We start from the raw sequence: 25,960 nt of genomic DNA, 5'->3' as shown, positions 1-25,960 counted from the left end.
ACTGATGCTAATGAAGGCTTAGACTATATCAGAGATGCACAGCATAAAGGTGTAAATCTACCTTGCTGTCCCTCTGATCTTAGACTAACATAGCTAACTACCTCTCTCCTTCTTTAAGGCCAGTATTGTTATAATAGATATTTCAGGGAGCTCTCTCCCTTATCATCCTCAACTGTGTGCTGATCTTATCAATGATCATTTATTAGTTGTTTTAATTATATCTTATTCCCTCAATCTTAAAAGCAAGTAGTCACTTGCATCTTATTCAGGTGATTTAAGCCAGTGTTTCGGTTAGGCTGCAATAAAGATAAATAGTTTAAAAAATTGGCAAGTGTTTAAATGGCAAATTGCAGAAAGCTGTGGGCTACAAATATCTGTGATAAGTACTGAAATTAAAAGACACTTGGGCTGCTTCTCCAAGTTTAACCCTTCAAGCCAGTTTTCCTGAAGAATATTTTTATAGCTATAATCTAGTTCAACATAGATTTGTTTTTCAAAGAATGACAAATAGCCCCTGGGCTATGATCTGATGCAAACTAGCTCTGTTGAGCCATTTCTGACAGATGTGGATTCTGCAGCTGAAGATCCACATGCACAGAGAGCACCCATCAAAACAGTGAAATGAAGGGGAGACCAATCAATAACTGTTTAAGATATTTATTGTAAAATTATAATACAATCTTACATACAGTAAAAGGTTTAAAATGTCCTAAGAAAAAAATCTCACACAGTTCAAGGACAGCAGAGTACTGCATTGTTTAAGTGGAAAGTAACGTAGTCCGCAAGTAGACAGACTCGCATAGGCTTCCGACATGGTATGCATACTGAAAACATGGCATTATGAACGTGTTAATATACAAATAAAAACTCGATACCAAAAACAAAAAAAAATATATTCATTTTGCATTAGAATGTTGCATAGACTGTCAAGTGGACCTCACCCTTTAAATTTTGTAAATAGACTGCAAGGTGATGCTGTTAAGAAGTAGTATTATTATACCAAAAATCACAAGGAGCTTAAAGAAAAAAGATGCCCAGTCTCTGCCTGGAGGAGCTGTGGTTATATATTAAAGACATACTTACATATCATGAGATCATAGCTCATGCTCAGGCATTAAAATGAGAGTAGACAAGGGGAGAGAAAGGTATAATGCATTTACTTAAAACCAGGCTGCATTTTAGTTACATTTCATGACTTCATGTCACCTACACAATCTACAAGTTATCCAAGCACTTCCTGGCATGGAAAGAAACATTCTTCCCTACATAGTCTAGATAACGTTTGATTCTACTGCTGACCACAGCAATAGAAGTTAATATAAGTTTGGTTGGGTTTTTTTTTTTGTCAGTCCATTGTATCTTCAAGTTTATTTATTGTGTTTAGGTGCTGCAGTGGTTTCAGCACTCTGGTCACCTTTAGTTATCTCCATGCATAGATTAGGATTACTAAAGTTATTCACTTTACTAAATCATTATGCTCAGGTGATCAACTAAAACCTGAGTTGGTTCAGTGTCTTCTATATATTAAAAAAGATGCAGGATGTATCAGAAATCACTTTTAGTTCCCTGAGGGTCCAGCTGAGAAGACTCAGAGTCAATAGGGCTACAAAATATTGGACATCTGGTAGAGGAGAAAGCTTTCTAGTAAAATTGCTGAAGAATTTTTTGGACTAGTTACATTAATACAATAATTTGTTAGATTATACTGACAGCAACCATTAAAACTGATACACTGCTGAGACAGTAAAAGAGCTCTGGTCTTATATTGACATAATTAAATTAAAATTTCTGTCCACAGCAAAAGTGTTTACTGGCTTCCTCTGTCTAGCCAAGTTGAGCTGGCATTACAAAGTCATCACACAGTCATCTTAGTGCAGTGCTGGACTTTAGAAACACTGACTGAATTTATAACTGAGCCAAGAAGATCACACGAGTTTATTTTAAAAAACAAACAAACAAAGTAGTTAAAGGGCAAATGCAGTCTCATTGTCAGTCCTGACTTAATCAGACCGGTAATTTCACTTAATATTAAGCTTAACAAGGACTCAGCAGTCTTACCTCGTTTATGATAACTGGAAGATAGGGAGAGGGAAAAAAAACGCTGATCGGGAGTGGAATATTTTCCCCAAGTCATTTATCCCCTGGACATTTCCTTCTGTACTATACATAAGTTACTTTAAAAACAGCTTGTGCTGTTCATGTTTTGAAACTATTCCATTCCTAAACTTTCTGCATTTAGAGAGAAGATTTCTTCTAGTTATTAGTTCACAATCTCCTTTTTGCCAACAACTCAGTTTCCAAATGTTCAGTGCAGCTTTTGTATAGTGGTTTTATACTTCAAGTTTAAGCTCAAGTGTGTTCGATACAAATTCCAGAAGACACATTTAGCAGGTAGGTATTTACATATGAACAAGCTTCAAACATGTTCCACAACCTACAGATGGTGGTTTTGTTTATAGAGCTACTAAACTTTGTAGCTGTATTGAAGAGAGAACTACCCACAACCACTCTAACATACCGCTTATCATGTTGGGCTTATAAAAACAACCCCCTTTCCTCCCCAAAACAAAAGTCATTAGGAGCAACAACACAAGCCTATCTACTTGACTTTGAAAATCCCTGCCTGCTTATTCAATACAGCTCTCCTGCTGCTACAGATGTGAACTACACATTTCACTATGGCTGTTATAGCCAAGTGCCATTCTATTTGACCCTTAAAAACATTCTGGCAATTGCTGTAGTTACCTTATGGACAAGTCACTGATCTTTCCAGAAAGAGCAAATACAAAGGAATAGCCTCATTTTGTATCCCAAAAGATATCATAATTAAAGTTACATTATCTCATCACTGAGAACTTTCCTATATTGCAAAAACAAAACTTGTTCCCCACCTCAGTGCCAACTGAACTGCATCATAAGGTTTCCATCCTGCTGCAACCCTACCACACTTAAATCAGGACTTCTTTCTCTTGGTCATGAACACAGGTATACAGTACAGGCATATGCACCACAGTACAGAGTTTCATAATAAGGTGAAGCTCTGGTATCTATTTAAATGGAAAGCAATAGCATTACTGTCAATTGTCAGTATTTAGACTTCAAGGATTGAACAGGTTCAAGAACTGCATACCTCTTATTACAAGTCATTGATTCACATAACATTGTAAATTTCTTCTTGCGTGCTTCTTTCTGTAAGGACTACAGGCAAAGATGCACATGGCTTTCCTTATGTATAGCTTATACTGGAGTGCACTACAGATTTTAGTAGTCATGCCACAGTCCTCTTATGCAGGGTGAGCTTCCCTCCTCTTCTGTTCAGGATCTGTCGGAAGGCCTGTCTGTATGAAGGCACTTTAGACTAATGCTTTCAAGCACTAGTCTTAATTGAAAAGCCAGCTTGATCCCCTCTTAGTACCTTTGACATGCACTTCATTCAAATAGCTATGCTTTGCTTTGCTAGGTTTTTTGGTTCTTTGCTGGGGACACACCAGTCATCTGCCTCTGAAGTTGCTTGATAATGCTTATAGGCAGATTTGTTGAATACTGGGAGTTTTTCTATTGAATCTGTTGAGAGGGCCTGAAAAAAAACCAAAACAAAACCAAAAACCACACACACAAAACACAATAATTACTTTACTGGACAAGGGATAAAAAGGTGGTAGCCATGTTGGTCTAAAAGTACAAGCAGCCAGTGTGGTAGAGGAAATATATAATAAAAGATATTGCCTCTACTACACTGAATGTATTGAACAATGTCTTTTAAATTACTACTCCAGGACAATAATGGTTCTCAGTATATCATGGAAAAGGAATAACAGGCACCTTGAGCATGTATTGCATACATGTATTAAGGTTCAAGTCCTGAGCCACTGAAACAGTGATATAAGAAAAAAAACCCCACTTTGTTGCTATTCATCTCTGTAAATGGTTTTCTAGTTCATCTGTGAAAAGCCATATATGTGATGAGGTTTTATAGGGCTTGAACCTTTTTGTAGCCAGTTTGTCTACTGCAAGATAGAATTTATTTGATAATCTCAAATCAAGAAGCCTTTTGCAATAAAATTTTTTAGACTCTCTCCCTTTTCACATTTGCAAATGCAATAATTTGTACTAGGAAAGATGTTTACACTCAAGTGGACAATATTTTTTCAAGTGGAACACTTCTGCACTATACCATTTCCTATATTGCATCAAAAGACAATCTATAACTTTATTTTTAGTTAATCTAAAGATTCAAAAGTTCTTTTTAGAGGAAGACAGATTACCAGCTTTACAGTATTTTAGGATTACTTTTAGATAAGCCTACAGAAACAGAAGTCTTGCTGCTGGCCATGACAGTGGTGAAAATGAAGTTCTGCTGCTCAAGTAAATTCTGAGGGTGTTAAAAAAAATTAAACAGCAGGGAACACTGATGACAGAACTGTTGAATGCACCCATTGTTCATGGCTGTAGAAAAGTGTTGTGGTCCAGTAAGTTACCACTGCACACAAAATAGTTTTATTCTGAAAACAGAGTTGCTTTCTGAAACACCCTTGTAGATGCTTTATGTCTACCCAAACTTCTGGAACAAGAGTGCTAGCTAACTCTTACTACTATTCCATAACTATAAAAACTTGTCCTAAATTTTAGTTGAAAAATACTTCAGAAATACCAACAAGCAAATTAGTTAAGTCCAGTTACATTTTTATCAACTGAAGGCCAAATCAGTCCTCAGGTTATGGAGATGCATGACAATGCAATCCTGTGTGGATAAGCCAAATGAGATGTGAACATGCTACTCTGCATACCAGAATCTGTGTCATGTGAAGTAGTACTGTGCAGATATATGCAAGCTAGCTCTGCACACACTTGTTCTGGAACTGGAAGCACCATAGCTGTGTTAAGTGCTAGGCTGCATCCAGGTTAATGAACTCTGCTGAGAAGCACAGCACTGCATTCAAGCTAAACAGTCATACTGCTTCTTGAGCCAATGTGTGCAGAGCTAGCCCAAGTATTTCTACACAGCGTTGTATAGCACCGTAATCACTTCAGAACCATACTCTGACTACATAGACTTATCCCACTGAATTATTGTCATCAACAGAATTACTTTTTCTAACAAAACAAATGCATACCTTCAGGTAGATAACAGCATCTATTCCATAACCCGATATGGAGTACAGATTCAAGTTTCCTTGGAAGTATTTAGCATACAACCGAGAAATTGGTAAGCCATACCCAAAGCCAGCCTAGAAATATAAAGGTACAGTAGAGTCAAGATTTATTTTTCCACTAAGTCTGAGCATCCTTCCAGTATCAGAGCTCAATACAACTAAGAAAGAAACCTCTTGTAAAATATCTGAATGCTATAGAAACCTGCATTAACCCATGTCATCTAGCACCTATGCAAGCAAGTCTGTGAGTGGGAGATTATACATAAAAAGTGAAAGTGTTTAAACTAATTAACTTATTTTCTAGATCAGTCTTCTTCCTACCAGCATTTTGCAGAGTGCTAGCGAGATAAGCTTAGAATTTTGCTGTTTGCCATCTTAGTTTGGGAGTTTCATGCTTAAGGACTGTACCATGTAGCTAGTGCAAAAAAAGGGTGAAGCAAATTGAGGTTCTTCTTAAAATTTAGGTAAAACCCTTTAACTAACATGCAAGGAAAAAGCAAATCCTTTCATCCAAAACAGTATTAAGTTTAAAAAAAAACAAAAACCTGCCTGAAGTGAAGAGGGAATACTGCGTTAAAAAGGTAAGTTAGGAAGTGATGCAGCCTGTTACTGTTTCTTCTCCAAGCAAGTGGGAATTTTCCAAGTTTAGTTGATATCTGGATACCTTGCAAACGTCTTACATTGAGTAAAATAGGTGTGTGCAATTTAAACTTATGTATTAAGTTGTTATAATGCATGCTGTGAGGGACTCTATGATATCTTACCAGAGGAGCACTATGAGAATCATCCATCACTGGCCTTGGTGCTGTAGAATACATGTAGCTAAACAGGCGCTCAACTTGCCTCACAGGAACACCGCCCCCTCTGTCAGAGATCTGATTTAAACAGAAAGAAAAGCTGAGTACTTAGAGTACTAGGCCTGTGCGTAGTGGCTAGCATTTGCTTCGGATTCAGATTTGGCCAATTTGGGGGACAGTGATTTGAATCACTGTCCAGAATCAATTTGGCTGCTGTTGAAAAATTGGCCAAGTCAAACATGCCCGATTTACCCCCCGCCATGGCTGCCCTGCCCAGCCTTGGGTTCTTTAAAAAAAGCCTGGTGCTCACCAGCTGCCACCAGGCGGGGGGGGGGGGGGGAGGGGGGGCAAGGGCAAATCCCCACTGCCCCATGCTGCATGGGGGGGCTCTGCTATGAGCCCCCAGAAACCCTGGCAGCCCTGCACTCACCAGCTGCTGCAGCAGCGGTCTTTAAAAAAAAAAAAAAAGAGCCAGGAGCTGGGGCAGCTATTGATGGGGCAGGGAGAGCGAGCGGATGGAGGCTTGTGGCAGAGCCCCAAGCAGCGCAAGACAGTAGTGCGCAGCAGGGATTAACCCCCCTGTCTGGCAGGACCCAGCGAGCTCGGGCTTTTTCCCCTCTCCTCCCAAAAGAAGCGGCAGCTGGGGCTGGGCAGGGGCGGGTGCCTGGGGTCTCCCCCACGATCCCCTCCTTCAGCCCCCACCCGTTATCTACTGGCATGGAGTCTGGGTCCAGCTCCCTGTGGCGGCGAGTGGGGACTGCCCATATCTCCCAAGTGATTCGGACCTTTTTCTTGGTCTCCTGATTTGAATTCAGATTTGGAGATTTGGCTACTGAATCAAATCAGTACCTGAAGCTTCACACAGCCCTATAGAGTACTGCTTCAACATTAGCAACTATTATACTACAAAGCTTTAGCAGTAATATAATTAATATTAAGTCAGGATTTTGTTTTTCTGATAAATAACCTCCATCCTGAGTAAGTATCTACTGAAGCCTCTCTGGTAAATAGTAACCTTGGTCTATAGTTTACCCCCCCCCAAAAAAACAACAACCCAAATTTTTCTATTATAATGTTTGCCATGTTTTCAGATCTTATTTCACATATGAGCTGTTATAATCAACCAGATTACCTTTATTGTTAGGTCTTCATTTCCCAGAACAACTGTTACTTCAATTGGAGAAAGTGAGGACAAGCTTTCTTGATACTCAATTGTTGCTCTCATTGCGTTCTATAAGAAAATTAAAACGTTAAATCAGAAGACTTCATTTTAACTGTCACTACAGAAGTATAAGGAAAATTATATTTAGAGGTGCATCAATGTATCAGTTCATACTGAATCAGCACCGATAAAAGGAAAATTGACATTGTTGGCAATCGCCTTTTTTTTTGTTGTTGTTGTTGGTGTAGCCGATAATGTCACTTATAAAATAGTACGTGCATGCGTGAAGCCACAGCATGCATATGGCTAGGAATGTAACACAGCAGCTGGGTAAGCAGCATCCGGCTGGTAAGTCTGTGGGGGGCAAGGGATGCAGATTGAGGCCCCCGCAGTGAGGGAGTGGGGCAGAGGCAGGCACTCTACATACACTTGGGGCACTGCCCAGCTGAGGCAAGACAGGATGTGGTATGGAGATGCAGGCAGTTCATTTGTTAGGGGGCTGGAGAAAAAAAGAGGTACAGCTCCCTACCATTGCATGCACCCCCAGGAGAGGGGCATGGAGGGGCATGTTCCCCCTGGATTTGTGTGGGATGAGGGTGGGCTGCACCAGCCTCTTCCCAGTGCACAGGCTGCCTCCCCTGGGGGTGTGTGCAGTGGCAGGGAGCTGTACCCTCTCCTCATGCCCCTTGGACAAGCCACCTATGGCTCCATACCATGCCCCACCCAGGCAGTGCCTGTCCCTGCTCCACTCCCTCACCCACCATGGGAGCCTCAGTCTCAGTCTGCCCCCTGCCACCCATGCCCCTTACCCCCCTCTCCCCACAGACTTACTGGCTGGACACAGCTCTCCAAGCTGCTGGGCTGCATATCGGCATCAGCTGATATGGTTGGTTAATAATCAGCCATTGGTATCAGCCACAAAAGGTCTTTACTGGTGCACTCATTATATTGAAGTTTCTCAAGACACTTATGCCTAGCACAGGGACTTGATGGGAAAGACTAATCAATCTGCCATATACCATCAGTACCTAGCTTTGGTAATTTATTGTAGCAGAAACTAAAGAAAACTTGCACTTCATTTCAAGCTATTTCTATGTATATCTTCATCTGGGACTGAAGAAATTGGAAGGAGTACCCAATATACATTTATAATAACTAAGCTATACATCCGCCTGATGAGAAGCTCAGACATTATAACTTTAAAGAGTAGATTTATTTTTTAGACGCTAGAACAGCCGTGTCCCAGCAAATGGCTTGAGAGAAAGAAGCCATTTCAGCCAATTCACCAAATTCTGCAACCTTACGTTGCTGCCTCATCTTCTTTTCTTGCAGGACCATACATACGCCACATTCCATAAGTGTTCTGCTTCACATTTGACAGAGGGGAGAGCCCTACCAACTAGGACATAGACTAAGCAAAATTTTAATCTCTTCAGTTTTGGTTATACAAGTGAAATACATGAGTTCTTGCTCAGGAGATTGTGGGAGGGAAGTACTCTTATCTAACCATAACCATACATACCTTAAATAGCTCAAACAACATATGGAAAAGGTGAGAAGGAACATACACTATGTGAATGGCTTGTCCCGGCGCTTTTCCTAAGAGGAAAACAAGGACGTTTTTAAGAAGAGGAAGAAGAACTGTTGGTTTTGTTTTCTCAAGTTCTACTACGAGTAAATAATAATGTCATGTTACAGAAAAGATGATAAATGTTGTGCCTTTTTTTAAATATAAAGAAAAGGAAATGAACAACCTCTGTTGGTCAAACACTTAGGGTAAGTGCCATTTTATGAACAGGTTATTTTTAAGCAACTTCAAATTATTCAGCTTTTAGCTTTGCTATAGTTTTGTCAAGTCTTAAACACATTTGATGCATAAAGGAAGTGAACCACCCAGGATGCAAAACATGTATAGATAGTAGGCATTTCAGCTGTTCCTGGATTTAGCAATGTGTCACCACTATGTGCAAAGAAAGTTCTTCCTTAGTAACAAATCTACACTTGCTTTTTAAATAAATACAGAGCAGTGAAGCTGGTTGTTCTGTTCAGTATTTGCAAGAACCATACCTCATGAAAGTTAGCATTCTTCCTCATGAAACTGAAAAAAATTGAGGTATCTGGATTTAAATCAATGAGGCAGAAAGAAGAGCATGCATCTGAGTCAGCAGATAGATTAGCTTAAAAAAAAGATATGTACCAGCCAGACAGAACTGACAAATAATCTAGAAGAGGAACAGAGGGAGATCCTTTCTTTAAGAGGAATTAGAAGCAATTTGGCTATTGATATGGGACATTAGTTTGCAAATAAAATATTAAAAACACCTTACCATTCACTTGAGTCAGCTTCAGTTCTGGTGAAGTTAAGTAATACTGTTCACAGAGCATCCGGGAGCTTTCAAAAGCATCTACATTTTTTTAAAATAAAATTTTACAAGTGTAAGTATAGATAGAAGAAACAAAAAGTTACATAATATAGCCATTTCTTATTTTGGGCCTCACATAATACCCGACTATGCTGACATCTGCTGTGTTGCAATGTGTAAACATAAATTCTCAAATTTCAAGTGGTAAGAATGCTGGCAGTTATTACAGAATTAGGACGTTGGCAGTTAAACTATATATGGAAATTCAGTACCCTCACTAGGATTTATCATAAAAGTGAATGCGTTATAAAACAGTTGTCTAGAGAGTGCAAGATAGCACCTGAGGCAGAGCTGAAGTCACCAATAACTTCATCACTCCTGTCCAATATATCACGTAAAAATACTTGTTCAAATAGGTCTTATGTTATTACCATATCTTAGTACTAGCTAAGATTTGTTGCTCTTTTTCCATCCTCTTTAAAGCCAAGAAATCAAAACGTATAAGTAGGTCAGACATTTATGTCAGCAGTTAACAGAGAAGTCACTTTTGGCACGGTTGATAAACCTATCTTGGCTGCCTGTCAAACCACTTGCAAACAAGAATATCTGTTGGCCATGAATCGAAACTTTAAGAGATTTAAAAATCTACATACCATGAACTACTGCCACCACATCACAGCAAGGATCAATGCTTCCAATTTGCTGGGGATGCATCAAGTTGGCATTACCATCAAAAAGAAGTGCTGTTTTAAAATAAAATTCATGTTACATCTCACTTCAGGTTGCTAAATTTAATTATGAAAGTCAGTTCATTCAAATCAACCCAGGCCAAGAGGATGTTCCTTTTAATGCTTACAACGTGTACTGAGCTCAAAAAGATTCAAAGGTTGTTGGGTTTGTTTGGTTTTTTTAAACCATCCTCAAAAGAAACTGTTTAAAACTTGAAAGTGTCAAGAACAGAGGCTGCTTGCAGACATATAAAACAAATAAATCCATGCTTTACCAGAAGCAACAGTACATTACTTCAGCCTGGCTCTGCAGTATCTGTAAGCATCGGGAGCTTCAGTGGGGGGCTTTTTAGCGCTTTTACTTAAAGCCGATTCAATCAGCTATTAGATAAAAGTGCCAAAAAAGCCCCACTAAGGTACCTGATCTTTACAGACACTGCAGAGGCAGGCTGAAGTATTGCACTGCCTCTTCAGGGAATGTGTGAGGCTTGGCACAGTAACATGCTGAGTTTAAAGTAAAGCGCCATTTGTTTTATTTTATTTTTTAGACATCTGCAAGCAGCCAGTATGGGTTTGATCTGGAGAACTCCCACTTACTGACAAAACAAACTACACTTAACTTCATTTTGTTTGCTAGTACATCAACATCTAAAAGTATTTTTATAGGCATGGATTTTATCACTAGATGTCCACAAAAACCGTTCCTTAATTTAGAGTTATTACTGAGTCAAGACAACAACAGGTGGTTGTTGCTGTCACCACTCATTCTTGTCATTACCAAGTGACAACCAAAGTCATTTTAATATTTATTCTGACTCATTAATATGGAGTCTCTAATGTGTTCTAGAAAGGCTTACAAAGATGTCTCAAGAAAAGGGATCTTCAACTTACCATGCTGATTTATTAGCATCCGGAAGGAAATACGGTTCATGTAAAATCTATCCAAGAAGTATTGAATGTTTTGATTCATGACTGGGTCCACTTTAAAGGTGTCTTTGTATTCAATTATTCCTTGTGCCATAGTAGGGACAACATTGTGGTGTCGGTTTCGGACTGTAACGAGTGAATCTATAAAGCTAGATCAATAAAAAAAAAAATATTTTCAGAAAACTGAGACTGACCACATGGAAATTTAACACAAAACGAAACAAAGAGAAAACGCCTTTCAACAAAACTTAAGTTTACTAAAAGCATTTTTTGCTAAAAATTTATCTTTTCTTGCCAAATGAGATTTGCAATGGAACTGCTGCCTTTAAAGCTTTAGTTCTATTGGGAAATACTACACAATATAGAAAGTTTTAATGAAAACAAAGGGTCAGTCCTTAGTCACTTAATGATTCTGGTAACCTGATATTTGTCATTTCAGGCTCACTACATTGTGATAAGAGGGAAAGCAAAATTAAGAAGTTGATTTAAAAAAAAAGAGACACTTACTCAGATAAAACCCTGTGATCATCTGGACTTTTTTGATGGAACTCAACTAGATCCATTAGACTCTGCATATACCTAAAGAGAGACATCACAAGAAATACAGGCTGCTTACTTAATTGCTATCAATCCAGAAGTAGCAGAGAAAGTCATCCTTGAAATTACTACTTAACAAGTGAATAAGTTGTCATAGCTCCAATGAGCCACCCAAAGTGACTTGATTTGATTCCAGTCATCACTGTCAAATGACTTGATCCAATTAGGTACCCAATGGGTAAGTACTGTAATGCCCAATTTTAGCTGCCTGGACCTAGACTGGAATCCCAAATCTGTATTAGGCACCCAGGCTCCCTAGAGAGGATATGGGGAAAGTTAGATGCCTCTGTGGGATCCAGAACAAAGAGTCATTTAGAGCTGGCCAAGAGGAAATACTGAGCACCTAGAGATGTTTGAAATCTGCACCCGTCTAGGGCTTAGGCACCTCCATCCACCTAGGGAACATCACCCAGAATCATCTTTTGCAAGGCTCATTCTTATTTTAATGCACAGCAAGGCAATTCTGATTTTTCCCCTCCAATAACAGCAGAGATCACAGAAGTAGGAAGCAGGACACCTGGGTTCTACTCCAAATACTGTTTATGGAACACACAGAAGGATGAAAATTGAACTTGGGTCTCACTTCTTGGGATACTAACCACCAGATGTTTTTTTATAGACAAGTGAAGATCCTTCATCTTGTTCCCGCAGAATCTGCTATCATTTTGCAAGGAAGCTGATTCTGTCAGTGTGTTAAACACACACTGAGAATGCCTACTGGATTGAGTCTTCAGGGAATTTAGAAGAGTGCTTAATCTCCGGGATGTTGGTCAGGATTAACTGTGCTAAACTCTGAGCTGCTCAACTCTGTCAAGATTGGGACAGATCTGGAAATAAGCAGCAATACATCTGCAGTTGGCTGGGGAACTCTAAAGATTACCTTAACCCTGGGCAATCACAAATCTGGATTTACACACCTAAATGGTGAAGTCCCTCTTTAGGCACCCAAGTCCTTTTTTAGATCCAGACAAAAGACTTTTTGTTTACTGTCATGTAAGCCACTCCTACAAACTCTAAACTGAACATGAAAGTGCTCTGTCTGGCATATCCGTTATCAACAGCAATCAGTTACGTAGGCTAAATCCTTCTGGTGTAGGTGAGAAGGGACTAAGTTTATTTTATGACATCTTCTAACGTTTCCTTGACATACAATTTGTATTCCATGGAGTTAATCACGACACATCTTTTTCGTTGGATCATAGGAAAGTAGAGAGGGAAGGGACCTCACAAGGTCATTTAGGGTGCCTGTACATAAGCATGGAGGCTTCTCTGACACTGTAGTTACAGCACATTGGAATAGACTCAATTAAAAATTGAGTCTGCTGGAGCGTGCCAATTATTGTGCTCCAGTAGCATCTCATGTCTCTTGTATCAGCATCCCCACACTTCAAAATGGGAGCAGGGGTGCTTGAACTAAAGCTCCAACAAGCTCTCATTCAAGCATCTCTGCTGCCATTTTGAAGCGTGGGGATGATGATAAAGGAGGCTCTGTGGTGCTTTAATTAGAGTGGCTCTTGAAGCTGCTTTAATTAAAGACGACGTCCCCTCCCCACCCCCCAGAGCACATGTAAAAATGCCCTTATTTCGGTCACCTGCCCAAGGCAGGATCATTTGTGACCAGACCATCCCAAGCAAGAGTCTCTCAAAACTTGCTCTTGACGATTTCCAGGGATGGAGATTCCACAACCTTTCTAGTTAGTCTGATAGAAACTTCAACTGCTGTTCTTGTTACACAAGCCAACAAATCAGGCTAAAATCTGCCACACTGAATTCTGTGACATGTTGGCACCAGACTACCAGAGACCCAGAGACATTACGTTTCACTGTGGACTGCTACATTTTAGCGCTGTTCCTCTGTAGGGAATACAGAAGTATTTGGGATTTTATTTCTTCTGATGTTGTTGCTGATGTTCTGCAGCTGGCAAATAAAATCTGTCTGTTGTAAACACTTTTTTTTGTAAAACACACACACATTTAGACAGCAACAAGTTATGGCAACTTAACTATTTGGCTGAGGGGAACAGGACAACATCCTCTATGCCCTTGCAACACAGTGAGATTTACTGCAGCCATTCAAAGGCCCTTCCTGCCTACTTCCCAAAAGGTTTCAGTTACCTTGTGGTCTAGCCTAATTTTACTACTCTCATCCCTTGGTCAAGAGACAGTGATAACTTGGAGTCGTCGGCTCCAGGGCACTGTCACGAGGACTTTGGCGGAATCCTAGATACTTACCAGCTCTTCACCAGGGTGACGGAGGGAGTGCTCTGCAACTGAACAGGAAGGAGGTCAATTTCTTTCAGGATATTTGCTAGCCGCACGGGAAGCTCCTGTCGCAGAAAGGCAAAAGAGGTTCTCTCACATCCATTCACCGACCCTGCAAAGCAAACCCAGGGATGGACGTCAGCACACGAGCCGGCTTCTCTCGGATCCAATTTCAGAACAGGGTCCTTTCACTTCTGCAATCACGGCAGTACGGGGTCCCTGAGGAAGCACTGCGGGGCTGGGTTGCCCCCAGGTGGATCTCTGGCTTCTACATATGGGTGGGCACCAGCCTCTTCCCGGTGGGGGAGGGCTGAGGTGGGCCAGACAGAAGACTGTGGGGGCTGCGTTATACAGAGGGGACATGGGCCCCATGGGCTGGGCATGTGCTAAGCCTCTGTGGATGGGAGCCGGGCAGGCTCAGCTGCACCGCCCAGGGGGGAGGCAGGGGGTTTGGATAGGGGCAGTTCTGGGAGGGGTGGCAATGGGGGGGGGGAGAAATAAGGCAAATTTTGGGGTTGCTATAGCCCCCCAAGTGCCACCCCTGCCTCTACAGGTGGCCTACCTGGGTGCAGTGATACCTGAACCCTAGGCAGCCACGTCCTGGCACCTTTATACCGTGGGAGCCAGACAGCCTGGGACAGCGCCGGGGCTGTTCACCCCCGCCCCGGGGTGTCAGAGCACATCGCATGAGCTGTATTTTGCAAAGGTACCAAAGGCGAGGACAGCCTGGCCCCCGTCCCGGCTCTTACCGAAGTCCAGGAACTGCTGCATGGAGAGCGGGGACGGCGAGAAGCGGGCGAAGCGCTCCACCTCCCGCCGCGCCGGGGGGCCGCTCGCCACCAGCGGGGCGGCTGTGCGCAGCGCTATGCGGGCCGCCTTCATTGCTCCGCTGGGCTGGGCCGGGGAGCGAAGCAGCTGTGGCGAACGGGCCGCTCTGGCTCATGCCACTCACATGCGCTGCTATTTACTGCCCCGCAGCGGGGGCGGGGCCATGAAGCAAGCCCCGCCCCCGGCCCGCCCACTCGCTTCGCGGCGGCGGGGTGCCCAGGGAGCGGGTGTGGCCTCCGCGGGCTTCAACCCTTCCTCTGCCCTTGTTTACGCGCGGGCAATGTCACCCCCGCCGCGTGACGTTGCCGCCCGGGGACCTCTTCCAGGAAGCGAGGACTCCGCTCCTTACTGGCTGTTGGCCAGACTAGCCTTCCAAAGTGAGTCAACCGCGTGGCTCGGCCCGGTCTGGCATCGCTCCCATTGGATCCCGGCACGGCTCGGCTCCGCCCCTTTTCCAGAGGGCGGGGCAAAGCTACTCTTCCTAGAATTCTGAGGACAGGGCGGGGCGGGGCAGGGCCATCGCTTGGATTCGGCTCGTCGCTGTAGCAGGTTTGTGGCGCTGGGCACTGGAGGCCCCCAGCACAGCGGCACTGCGGTACCAATAACATCACTTGGCAAGGCCAGAGTAGCACCTTCAGAGGGTCAGAGGGACATGAGATAGCAGCTGATACCTTTTGGGACAAATAGGTGTCTGAGGTGCTGCCCTACCCAGACGAACACCACCAACTACCTTTTAATAAACGATGAGTAGTGCTGACATCCTGAGAGCCTCCACATCTCCAGTGGGCCCCTCCTTGTCCATGCGCAGCACTATGATTTTGCTGGGCTGCTTTTTGGCAATGTTCTTCCAAGCCTAATGGAAACCGCATGAATAAGTGAACTTTCTTGGGCGGGGTGGAGAAGCTAGCCCTGGTGGTCTCGCTGGTCTGGCTCCAAAGGTGGCTCTCTACCCTGCCATCTGAGTGGCTTCAGACTAACATGGCTAACTACCTCTCTGGCTCCAAAGTCAGCAGGCATCAGGAATGATCCAAACGTTTTTTCAATCCCGGTGGTGTTGGGATGTCCTTCAAGCTCAGTGACACTCATGGGGTGCAATAAAGGGCAGCCTCTGATCCAAAGAGTGTCCAGTCAGAAAACGTCTTGGCAGAGAGGAGTACAAAGTACTAAAAGTTACAGCATGGGTGTGCAAGTCTTAATGAATTTGGGGCTGAAACTATAATTTGTCACCTACTGCAGTGGCAGCTTTCTGTCTGGGGTTGCTCTCCCCTCTGTTTTTCACTTCTGTTCAATCCTGCAGGCTGCTTAGTAGGGCTTGGGTTGTTTTCTTTTGCAGGCACTTTAAGGCTCTAGCCATGGGTGTCTGGTGCCTCTTGAGTCAGGGGGTCACATGCGTCCTCTGACATCAGCCAATCCCACTGACCAGGGGCGGGTCCCCTGGCTGCCGATCCCGTTGCACCCCTGTGCACCCCCTAGGTGTTGCCCCTGGCTCTAGCTGTGGTGTTAGTGCTGTGGGGTTGGGACTAAGAGGAGTGTACAGATCCATGAGTTTTTCAAATTTCCCTGTGTCTTACATTTGGTTGTGAAGCTACTGTTGTGGATGTTGAAAGTGAAAAGGTCTGTACAAAAAACACTCTAATGTGAACTCAAGTGACAAGGCAGGGGGACTAGATAAGTTCTTAATAAATCCAGACTTCAACCTGGGTAAAGAGTAATGGGATCTGAGGGTTGTTTGATGGCATTTGGCAGTCTGGGTCACAATGGCCATGTGACCTTTTGTTTGCATTTTCTACAAGAACTAAGGATGGATTGACTAAGCTGATTCTTACCTGTTTTCTCCGGGTTGCAACTGGGGCTGGGAAAAGTTTGCACTGTCCTTGCACTTCACCTGCTTTATGGAGAGGACTTTGACCTCCACCACTGATCAGCATTTTCACATGCCTGACATTAACTTGACTCGAAACAAAGAAAAGTGATTGCATAATGAACAAGAAATGCAATTAAAAAAAAAAGTGAAGCTGGTAATTCCAGCAAAGGATTCTCATGATAGTCCTTATGTTAATGACCAACATCTAGGATATATTTTAATAAAAGCTATGCTATAAAGAAGTATAGTCTCTCTCTCTATATAATAATCATCTATTTTTCAATAGAGAGGAAGTCCTTATCAGAACTGTCTGCATGTTAAGTCAAAAGCAGAACAAAGAACTTTAACTCATGCTTAGATTTATTCTGGCACTTTTATCAGATATTTTTCTCATCTGAGGCCTTTTTTCCTCTTGGCTCTACTTATTCTTCCATTCCTTATGCATTTGCCATTTAATTTTTTTACCTCTCTCTTGTCCTGTTCTTGCTGCACAATGTTTTCAAACCACTGTGAAATTGTCACAAGAATAACAGTGTTGAAATTGTATATATGGAATAAGGACATTTAACAAATACAAGTTTATATTCTTTAATTAAGGTCTACCACTCTTGTCAGTAGCTTATACTGGTGGGGGGAGGCTGTTCAGATATCATTGTGTGCGCGTGCAATTTAATTTAAGCTGCCTGCCAGGCTAGAATGGATGTCATGCAGACAGGTAAAAAACAATTGGGCTTAAATTATGAAGCATTAATGAGTGTCCATTCTGGTAGCTGGAAACATGGAAAGAACCTTAAGATTGACAACTCTCAAAGTAAGATTTTGAGCTACAATCTTGTCACTAAATTCACCTGTGCCAGTCAGTTAGACTGCTCTGAATTAATTCTTCACCTGTCCCCACCCAAGCACCACAATTGCTGTCACTGTGTGGCAAAGTGGGGCTCCCCACCTAGCCACAGTACTAGTCTCCCCACTTGCCTTTGGGCATGCCACCTACCTGACTCGCCTGCCATGCCGTGCTCTAATTATGATGTTAATTAAGGCAGGAGGCTGCCCATTCTTGTCCCAATGCCAGGGGGCGCTATCTATGGCTCCATACGTTCCCTACACTGCAGCCCATGCCTCACAGATGGCATCCAGCTGTTGATCTCACCAGCCTCATACTGGGCCCCAGAATCCTCCAATCCTTCTAAGATCCCTCCATTCCAGTGGCCTATCCCTCCTTCATTTGGGCTGTCTAGCTCCCTGAAACCATTTCCCCTCTCGGGCGTGGTCCCCCCGGGACCTTTGGTCACACAGGCCCTGGCCTCACCTCCAAGGCCAGTCGGAGCCCCAGGCCCTCAGCTCAGGGCATCCCTCATGGTGGGTCCTGGCCCTTTTTACCGTTCTGGTCCTGGCCCCAGCATTGACCAGTCAAGGGTATTCTACCTCAGGCTTTAGCCACTAGCCCCTTTGCTCTCTAGGGTCCACCTTCTGGCCCCTACTAGGGGTTACCCGCCCAGTTGTGGGAGCTGGGGTAACGCACCACAACTGGTGCTCCGGGGTCTCATGGGGACTCTCACTCCCCCCAGGAGCAGCATGTCATTGTGCTCACTATAGATCTTGCCTTTGACCCACACTCGGCCTCCCAGCGGAGGAGGACTTACCGGGGTCAGGACTCACCCCTCTCTCTCAGGCTGAGCCCCCTTTACACAGCCTCTGGCCCAAATTACAGCCTCAGGCATCTAGAAACATACCTGGGCCTACTCCCCTTCACTGGGGCTCCACACCGCCCCCTTACTCAGGGCCATGGGGCTTCACTCCCCGGTGGGCTCAGGTGGCTGTAGCCATGCCTGGCCCCAACTACCTTTCCTCAGGGTCTTACACCCCACACAGGGCTCAGGTGGCCTGGCATTTCCTGGGGGCTCCTGCACCACTGGGAGCCCCACCAGGCCTCCCACTCCTGGCAGGGTGCAGTTTTAGGTCATGCCCAGGACCAGAAGCCTCCTAGCCATCCCTTACAGCTCCTTTCTTACCTCCAGGATGATACTTTTAAAAAACAAACAAACAAACACACATTTTATTAGAAAACAGACAAAAGCAGACAGTCTAAAATGACCCCAGAGGCCTCACAGAAACAAGTACAACATAAGATTTTCAAGGATTACATAATACAAATGTAATAACTTACATCATATTCAACTTCATTTAGACTGTAGCCAGTATTGGCCAACATGACACAGAGGTATCTATCGAGAACAAATTACACTTTGCTTCTTACATACAAACAGGTTCAGTCATCAGTACATAAACCAGAAAAACAAAACGTTTGGTGCAAATCACCTATCCCCTCTGTATCCCATACACAAGCCCTCACCCACCCATTCTGGCACAAAGTGCCTTACCTTAAACTCAACCTATCCCTATGCGGGGCTGGAACAACCCTCTGAAGTCCAGCCCTTGCCACAGCTTTGCATCCCCTCCTTCCATCATAGTTCTTTCCCTACCTCTATAAAACTCCAGCTCGTGCATCCCTAACTGTAAACACTCTACCATGGAAAAACATGACCCCTTTAGTGCCAACAGCGAGCGCACTTTCCATAGTGCTACTTTGGTGCATGTGATCAAAACCCTCACTCCCCATGTCCCATCCATCCCCTCTGATAACCCATATAAAATGTTTGAGGGTGATTCCCATTCCCCTTCCTATATCCTTCAGATAGGTGGCTACCTGTCCGCACACCCATTGTGCGAAAAAACAGTCCCACAGCATGTGTGGCACTGACTCAGGCTCATCACAGAGCTCCCTTGGGCACTTGCTCAAGGGAGCGATAGAGCACCTGTCGTACTGGCAAAGTGTTTCGCATGGCCCTCTACGCCAGCTCCTTGTGCTCCCCTTTCCATTCCTTCCCTACCAGCCCTTTCCACACCCTACTGACTTGCTCCGATCTCAGCTCCCCCACATCTGTCATCCTCTGCCTCCCCCTCATGAAATTGAAGACTCTTTTGGCATCCCCCAGCCCTTCGAGCCCCAACCCCTTCAAGCCTTCCCTCATAACAGAAGTTCCAAGTCGCGCATAAGGGAGTGACATCTGACAAGCCCATGCCCCTCTCCACCCGCTCCCAAACAGATCCAACCTTCGTAGTAGCCTTGCCCCACAGAACCTGCAGAAGTTGGAAACCATCCCCAGTGCTCCCCTCGCTTCTCTCACCACCATCTTCAAGAAGTGCACATAAACAAAAACCTCCATGTTGGGGAAACCCCATCCCCCCAACCCTTCCTCCTTATATAGCTCTGTCCTAGCCACCTTCTCTGTCTTTCCCCCCAAAAAAGAAGAGGCACAAGGCCCACTGGACTCGCCGGGCCTGTAGCCAGGAAGGGGGGTACACCATCCTCGTGTACAAAATCATTGGCAACAGTCACTGTTTAATCACCTGCACTTTCCCCCTCAATGATAAACCCCGTGTGCCCCACAAACCCACCATCTGTTTCACTCTCCCCTCCAACATCTCCCATGCCCGTTTCCCTTTCCCCTGGGTATCCATCCAGACACCCAATACCTTCAGTTCCTCCCTTTCTACCCGCAATCCAAATTTCCCCAAATCCCCCATTCCCAACCGCCAGGATAACACTCTTGTCCACATTCACCCTTGGCCCAGGTACCTCCCCAAACTCATTTGTGTGTTTCACTACTCTTCCCAGGGACACCTCATCCCTCACCACGCATGTCACATCATCCATGTATAGGAGGATTTTTAATTCCCTCCCCCCCTCAGTACTCTAACCCTGCTGATCACCCTATCCCCCCTGATTCACTGCGCCAGAGGCTCAATGGTACAAACAAAGAGCCTCAGTGACAGCAGACACCCTTGTCTCACCCCTGAGTCAACTCCAAAACCTTCCCCCAGGAAACCCCTCACCAGCAGCAGCTTGTTGCCCTCGTGTAAAGTGCCTGTACCCACTCCACAAATTTCCCTGGCATCCCCATCCCTTCCAGAACCCGAAACAAAAACCCGTGCCCAATACTGTTGCACACCTTTTGCAAGTCAAGACTCACAACTATCGTGTTCCACTTTCAGTCAAAAATATATGACAGTGTATCCCGGAGCATCCAGTGTGCTTGTGTCATCTGCCGCCCCCGCACCAAGCACATTTGTTCCCCGCCCAGCACCTGCGGTAACACCTCCCCCAATCTTGCTACTAGGATCTTAGAAAATAATTTATACTCTGAATTCAATAAAGTGATTGGCCTCCAATTCTTGATGTGCTCCCGGCCCCCTTTCTTGTAGATCAGAACCACAACACCCTCCCCTACCCATTCCTAATCCATAAATTCCCTAAACAGGGCCAAGAGATCCCCCTTAACTAAGTCCCAGAACTTCAAATAGAATTCCACCAGGATCCCATTGCCTCCCGGTGTCTTCTTTAGCAACATTGCTCTCAACTCTCCCAGAATTTCACTTTCCGTCAATTGCTTTATCAGCCCCTCCCTCTCTTCCCGCCCCTCCACCTTTGCTTCCAACCTCCCCACTGGACCCTCCCATTGTTTTCGCTCCACCGCTTTCTTGCAAAACAAATCCCTATAATATCTGGTCACCTCCCGCAAAACCCCTTCCACGTCCTCCACCATCCCTCTGTCGGCCGTGTGAACCACCCCCATCACCTGCTTTTTCCTTTTCACCCGCAAGGTGAAAAACCACCCCCATTCCTCCCCCTCATCCACCCACTCCACCTTGGCCAGGAACATTTGCTCTTTCATCCTGCTCCAGAACCAATTTTGCACTCCTTCTCTTGCCCTTTCCCATTCTCTTTTAACCACTCCCCCCCTCTTTAATTTTTCCCATAAAACTTGAACTTCCCCTTGCAAGTGCGCTAACTCCTTTTTCCGTCATGCCCGCCTCCTCCTTATGCCATCAAACCACTCCCACACGTGCCCTTTAATTTCCACCCACCAGTCCCACCATGTTGGGAAAAAGGGCTTCAAGGTTTGCCACTGGTAGTATGCCCTTTGAAGGGCATAGCATTCTTGGGTATCATCCAATAAGGAAACATTAAATTTCCATACCCCTTTCCCCTGTTTGAGCCCCTGCCCAATGCCGACCTCCACCCACAAGACACAATGACCTGAGAAGCTTACATCAACCAGTCGCTTGCTATGGATCTCCAACCACTCCGACTCCAAGACAAAGTCGATTCTTGATTGCCCCCTCCCACCAGAATCCACTCTAGTAAACACCCCCATCCCTTCCTAAACATCCCAGAGCCCCTCGTCTTTAATCCACCCCCTCAGCCATTTCCCAGTGCTATCTATCCCCACTCCCTGCCCTACCCCAATCCACCCACCCTCTTCAATAATGCAATTAAAATCCCCCATCACAATCCACAGTCCTCCACCCCCCACACACATGCCCATTTTGTGAAAGAAGTGCACCCTCTCCGCTCTCTCAGCTGGGGCATATACATTATACATCACATCCACACCCTCAACTTCCACCACTGCTTTCTGCAGTCTCGCCTCTTCCAAGTCCTGCAGGTCTTTGAATTTCAAGCCTCCCTCCCTTCCCAGGAACCCCACTCCTGCAACTTTATTCTCGTTTGAACCCCCGCACCATGATGGCCCCACCCCCCATCACTTCTCCAAGTATTTATAATTCCTCCCCCATGGTATCCTGCACTCCTGCAAGCCCAACACTTGCATGCCCAGGCCTTGTAAGGTTCTGTGTATGATGCCCCACCTCTGCCTCCCATTCAGACTTCTTACATTTAATGATGTCAAGATCAGAGCCATAACAGCTATTTTCCAAAGAGAACCCTGCATCATATGTCTCATCTGTGCCACTACTTAACTCTGAAGTGTCTCCCCCCACTTTTCGCATTCCCATAGCCCTTGCAAAGTGTTCAGTCACAGTTGGGCTCAGGAAACCAACACCTTCCTCCCTTCCACCTTCCTCAACATCTCGTCTATCCATGGGCAGATCGCCACTCTTCCCCCCCCTCTTTTCCAAGCGCTCCCCCTTCTGTCTCACAGATCTTCCCCCCTTCCTCCTCTACCCTCTTTTTCTTTGGCTTCACACTATGTTTCTTCTTTCTTTTAACTGAGCCAGGCTCTTTCTCCTTATCCCCAGGCAGTTCCAGGTCCATGCCTGCTGGCTTAGACTCTTGTGCCCTTTCTCCCGCTCCCTCGCTCTGGTTCTCTTCCATCTGTAGCTCTTCTTCTTACTCGGTGACGTGGTTGGCTACCTCAATCACATTGTCTCTCTGCTCTGCTCCCATTGTTTCCTTGACTATAAAGCTGTCCATGTCCAGATGACTGGCCTCCGTGTCCCCTGGATCTTGCTTGCTCCTCTCCTCTGCTGCGTGTGGCTCGCGTGCCTTGTTTCTGTAGGAAAGTGAGCACTGGCGCTGCAGGTGCCCCTCACCTCCACACACAATGCATTTCAGCTTCTCTTTACAGACTTTGGCCTGGTGCCCCATGCTGCCACACCTGTAGCAAACGGTCAGGCTACAGAACGCAGCTAGATGCCCCTCCAAGCCACACCTGCTGCAGAGTTTAGGCTGGCCGTGATAGGTTATGTACCCCTGGTGGGGCCCTATTGGCACCACAGAAGGCAGGTGCCTCATCCCACCGGGGCATCTCGGAGCTTCCTCTAGGACCACTCTGGATCTCCATGCCCTGGTCCAGATTTGCCACTGGTTCAAGATGCACTCGATATCCAGGATCTTTTGGACCTGCACATCCAGTAAATCTCCTCACATCTTTGGGCTCTAAGTCATCTGTGTACATTTTAAAGTACAGCACCCTCTCCCGGGCCACAAGTCCTCACTGCCTGCCACCATGGCGTACCAGGCCCAGAAGGCTGAGTACGCCTCTTGCTTCCAGAAGGTAATATTCCAGTGGCGAAAGTTATCAAACATCACCACACAACTTAAATCTTTAGGGTTAACTTTCAAGTCCTTGAAAAGAACCCTTATCATAAAGTCTGCTCTTAACATGGTTGTTTTCCCCTTCACCCCCTCAGGGCTCAGAGTGGCTTTCACACGCAGTTTAACAGTTCTTTGCGGGTCTCCTTTTCCCCACAAACAATAGGAAGATTCTGGAACCTTCCCTGCAGCTTCGCTGCTCTCTGCCTCGCTCTGCCTCTGCTTCTGCTTCTGGCCCGCCCTCGCTCTGGAACCTTCTAGCAACTCAGCATCGCTCTTCTTCTTAGTCTCCGAAGGCACCACCTTGCCCCACCGGCCAACCGTGGAACAAATCCCAACCTCCTCTTCAGCAACGCCCTCTGTAAGCTCACCAGTCACTGTCTTCATTGCAGATTTTCACAAGACCTCAGATGATTTGCTTGATTCTCCATACTGCTCCTCAATCAAAGCTCACCTCCGTGCTGCCTCCTCCAGCAATCTAACCGCTCGCCTCCTCTCCGCTTCCTCCATCACTCCAGCATTACCCCTGGGTAGCCCACCTACGTGGTCATGGTGCTTCCTCTCCAGGATGATACATGAAGCCTTGCAGCCAGGCAGTGTTGCTGCCTGGCCTGCCAGCAGGCAACTGATCTGTTTATATAGGCAGCCAGGGATCTAAAATGGCTGCCACAATCAAGCACCTGCTGGCTGCTTGGCTCAGATCTTAAAGTGGCAGGCACCCACAGTGCCCTGCCACACACCTCCCCCCTTAAAATGGTACCTGGGGGAGGTTTCCCCTGCTGTTCCTCCAAAGCAGTCTCCCCTCGGAGCCTGTGAGAGCCCTCAAGTGGCGAGCACCCCCAAAGGTGCTCTGCCACACACTGCCTAACACAAATAATATTTATATAATTGGATAGTAGTCCCTTATTACTCTTGGTACACAAGAAGATTATATTTACTGTTCCAGAGAGTATAACAGAGGTACTGCTATCCTCAAACTAGTAAAAAACTAAGGCAAAATCTGGATCCTTTCAAACCAAGCATCAAGCTTCTGTAATGGGCTACAGGGTTTGAGTATCAAGAGTGTGAGAGTCTGGAGGGTACTCACTTAGGGTGTATCCCCAACCAGGGGCATGAACTGCGACATGTTGCGATGTCCATGCTGCGACAGGAGCTCCCCATCTGCACCTGCTCGGCTTTTCCCCCTTGCCAGGTGAAGCGGATTGGTGCCAATCTGCAGCAGGGGCAATATCCGGAGGCTGGGGGTGGAACCCGGGGGAGGCAGAGAAGGATGATGGGAGAACAGGAGGGAGAGGCCGGGGAGCGGAACCTGCAGGGCCAAGACGGGGAAGACTGGGCAAGCCCATGGCCAGACCCTGAAGACTCAGTTGCACCCTCACTGCAGGAGTGAAAAGGAGGGTGGAAGAGGCAAGGCGGCAGAAGGCTGACTGGGAAAGGCCTTAGGAGCGGCAGAGAAGGTGAATCCGCCTGAACTGTCTGCCATGGGGGGTTTTTTTCTTTCTTTTTTTTTTTCTTTCTCTTTCTCTCCTTGCTGTCTCCCCGCCGGCTAGGGAGCCCAGATCAGGGCCAGGCATTCCCTCAAGAAGAGGAGGGGAGTGGACACCTAGAGGATCCCCAAGGCTGGACCAGAAACGAGCAGAGAACCCGAGCTGTGAGGACCACGCCCCTGCCCAGCTGATTGCCCCAGCGGGGATTCTCCTTCTCGTTAGGCGGCACGCTCGGTCAATTAAGCCAGCATGGATCTGATACAAAGTATCCTGGAGTAGTCCAGATTGGGGAAGGCAAGTTGCTGAAGACCCTTGGAGAGGGGGTAACCAACCCCAAGGGCAGGAACCAGACCTTGATGATGTCCAGAAGATGAACAGGACAAAGGTCATAAGATTTCAGTGAACTCGAAAGAAATAAAGTGAACAAAAGTAAAGAGATTGGTTTATGTGGGTTCTTCCTGTGTATCCATTTTTGGGACCCCGGGCACTGGGGCAGCCCCTACGATCGATCTGGGTGTGGGACAGGTAGTCACAACCTCCCTTTTCATAACACTTCTTCTTATACTCAAAGTCGTGGCAGGCAGGAAAAGAAAGGGCACCAGACTCCACCCAGATCGACCATAAGGAACGCAGCCACCCTGAGGGGCCAGTGAATGCCAGTCGGACGTAGGGGTACACATCCGTATCCAGTGACTACCCGACAAAGAGTCCACAAGTATACTAGTCCAAGAGCATGGAGAGCTTTGTTAAATGCCTCAGTATTTACTTCTGGAAGCAAGTACATCTTCATTTTGCTTTTTTTATTTTTGTCTAGCCATACGTGTTTGCATGATGGTTGCAACCTGTACGTTACAATATCCATCAAACAATGTAATTTTTTATTCTTGTAAAGAT

The 25,960-nt window shown here is 45.5% G+C and overlaps 1 protein-coding gene and 1 long non-coding RNA gene across 2 annotated transcripts; one reads left to right on the top strand and one right to left on the bottom strand.

The window, feature by feature from the left end:
• Positions 1-641: 641 nt before the first annotated feature.
• Positions 642-15,025, bottom strand: PDK4 (pyruvate dehydrogenase kinase 4). The gene is made up of 11 exons (XM_006271681.3): positions 14,739-15,025; positions 13,960-14,101; positions 11,638-11,709; positions 11,095-11,279; positions 10,129-10,218; positions 9,440-9,517; positions 8,635-8,711; positions 7,083-7,181; positions 5,918-6,028; positions 5,115-5,228; positions 642-3,577 (listed from the first exon to the last, which is right to left on the bottom strand). The coding sequence occupies exons 1-11, from the start codon at positions 14,869-14,871 to the stop codon at positions 3,434-3,436; spliced, it is 1,245 nt and encodes a 414-aa protein (XP_006271743.1). The 5' UTR covers positions 14,872-15,025; the 3' UTR covers positions 642-3,433.
• LOC132250932 (uncharacterized) lies at positions 15,017-25,500 on the top strand. The gene is made up of 2 exons (XR_009462650.1): positions 15,017-15,194; positions 25,130-25,500. It is a non-coding gene; the product is annotated as an uncharacterized LOC132250932 (long non-coding RNA).
• The last annotated feature ends 460 nt before the right edge of the window (positions 25,501-25,960 follow it).

This window comes from Alligator mississippiensis, chromosome 5 (genome assembly GCF_030867095.1).
Source record: "Alligator mississippiensis isolate rAllMis1 chromosome 5, rAllMis1, whole genome shotgun sequence".
In the NCBI taxonomy this organism is placed as follows: domain Eukaryota; kingdom Metazoa; phylum Chordata; order Crocodylia; family Alligatoridae; genus Alligator; species Alligator mississippiensis.
This window is presented reverse-complemented; position numbering and strand designations above follow the sequence as displayed.

What these genes read in the sequence shown, in the direction of transcription:
- PDK4 (XM_006271681.3), bottom strand. Translation starts at nt 14,871, where the DNA reads ATGAAGGCGGCCCGCATAGCGCTGCGCACAGCCGCCCCGCTGGTGGCG. An exon ending in GTCACCCTGGTGAAGAGCTG is followed by an intron (nt 11,710 to 13,959) that starts GTAAGTATCTAG and finishes GTCTCTCTTTAG; the next exon opens with GTATATGCAGAGTCTAATGG. An exon ending in GAAGCTGACTCAAGTGAATG is followed by an intron (nt 8,712 to 9,439) that starts GTAAGGTGTTTT and finishes TTTTCCTCTTAG; the next exon opens with GAAAAGCGCCGGGACAAGCC.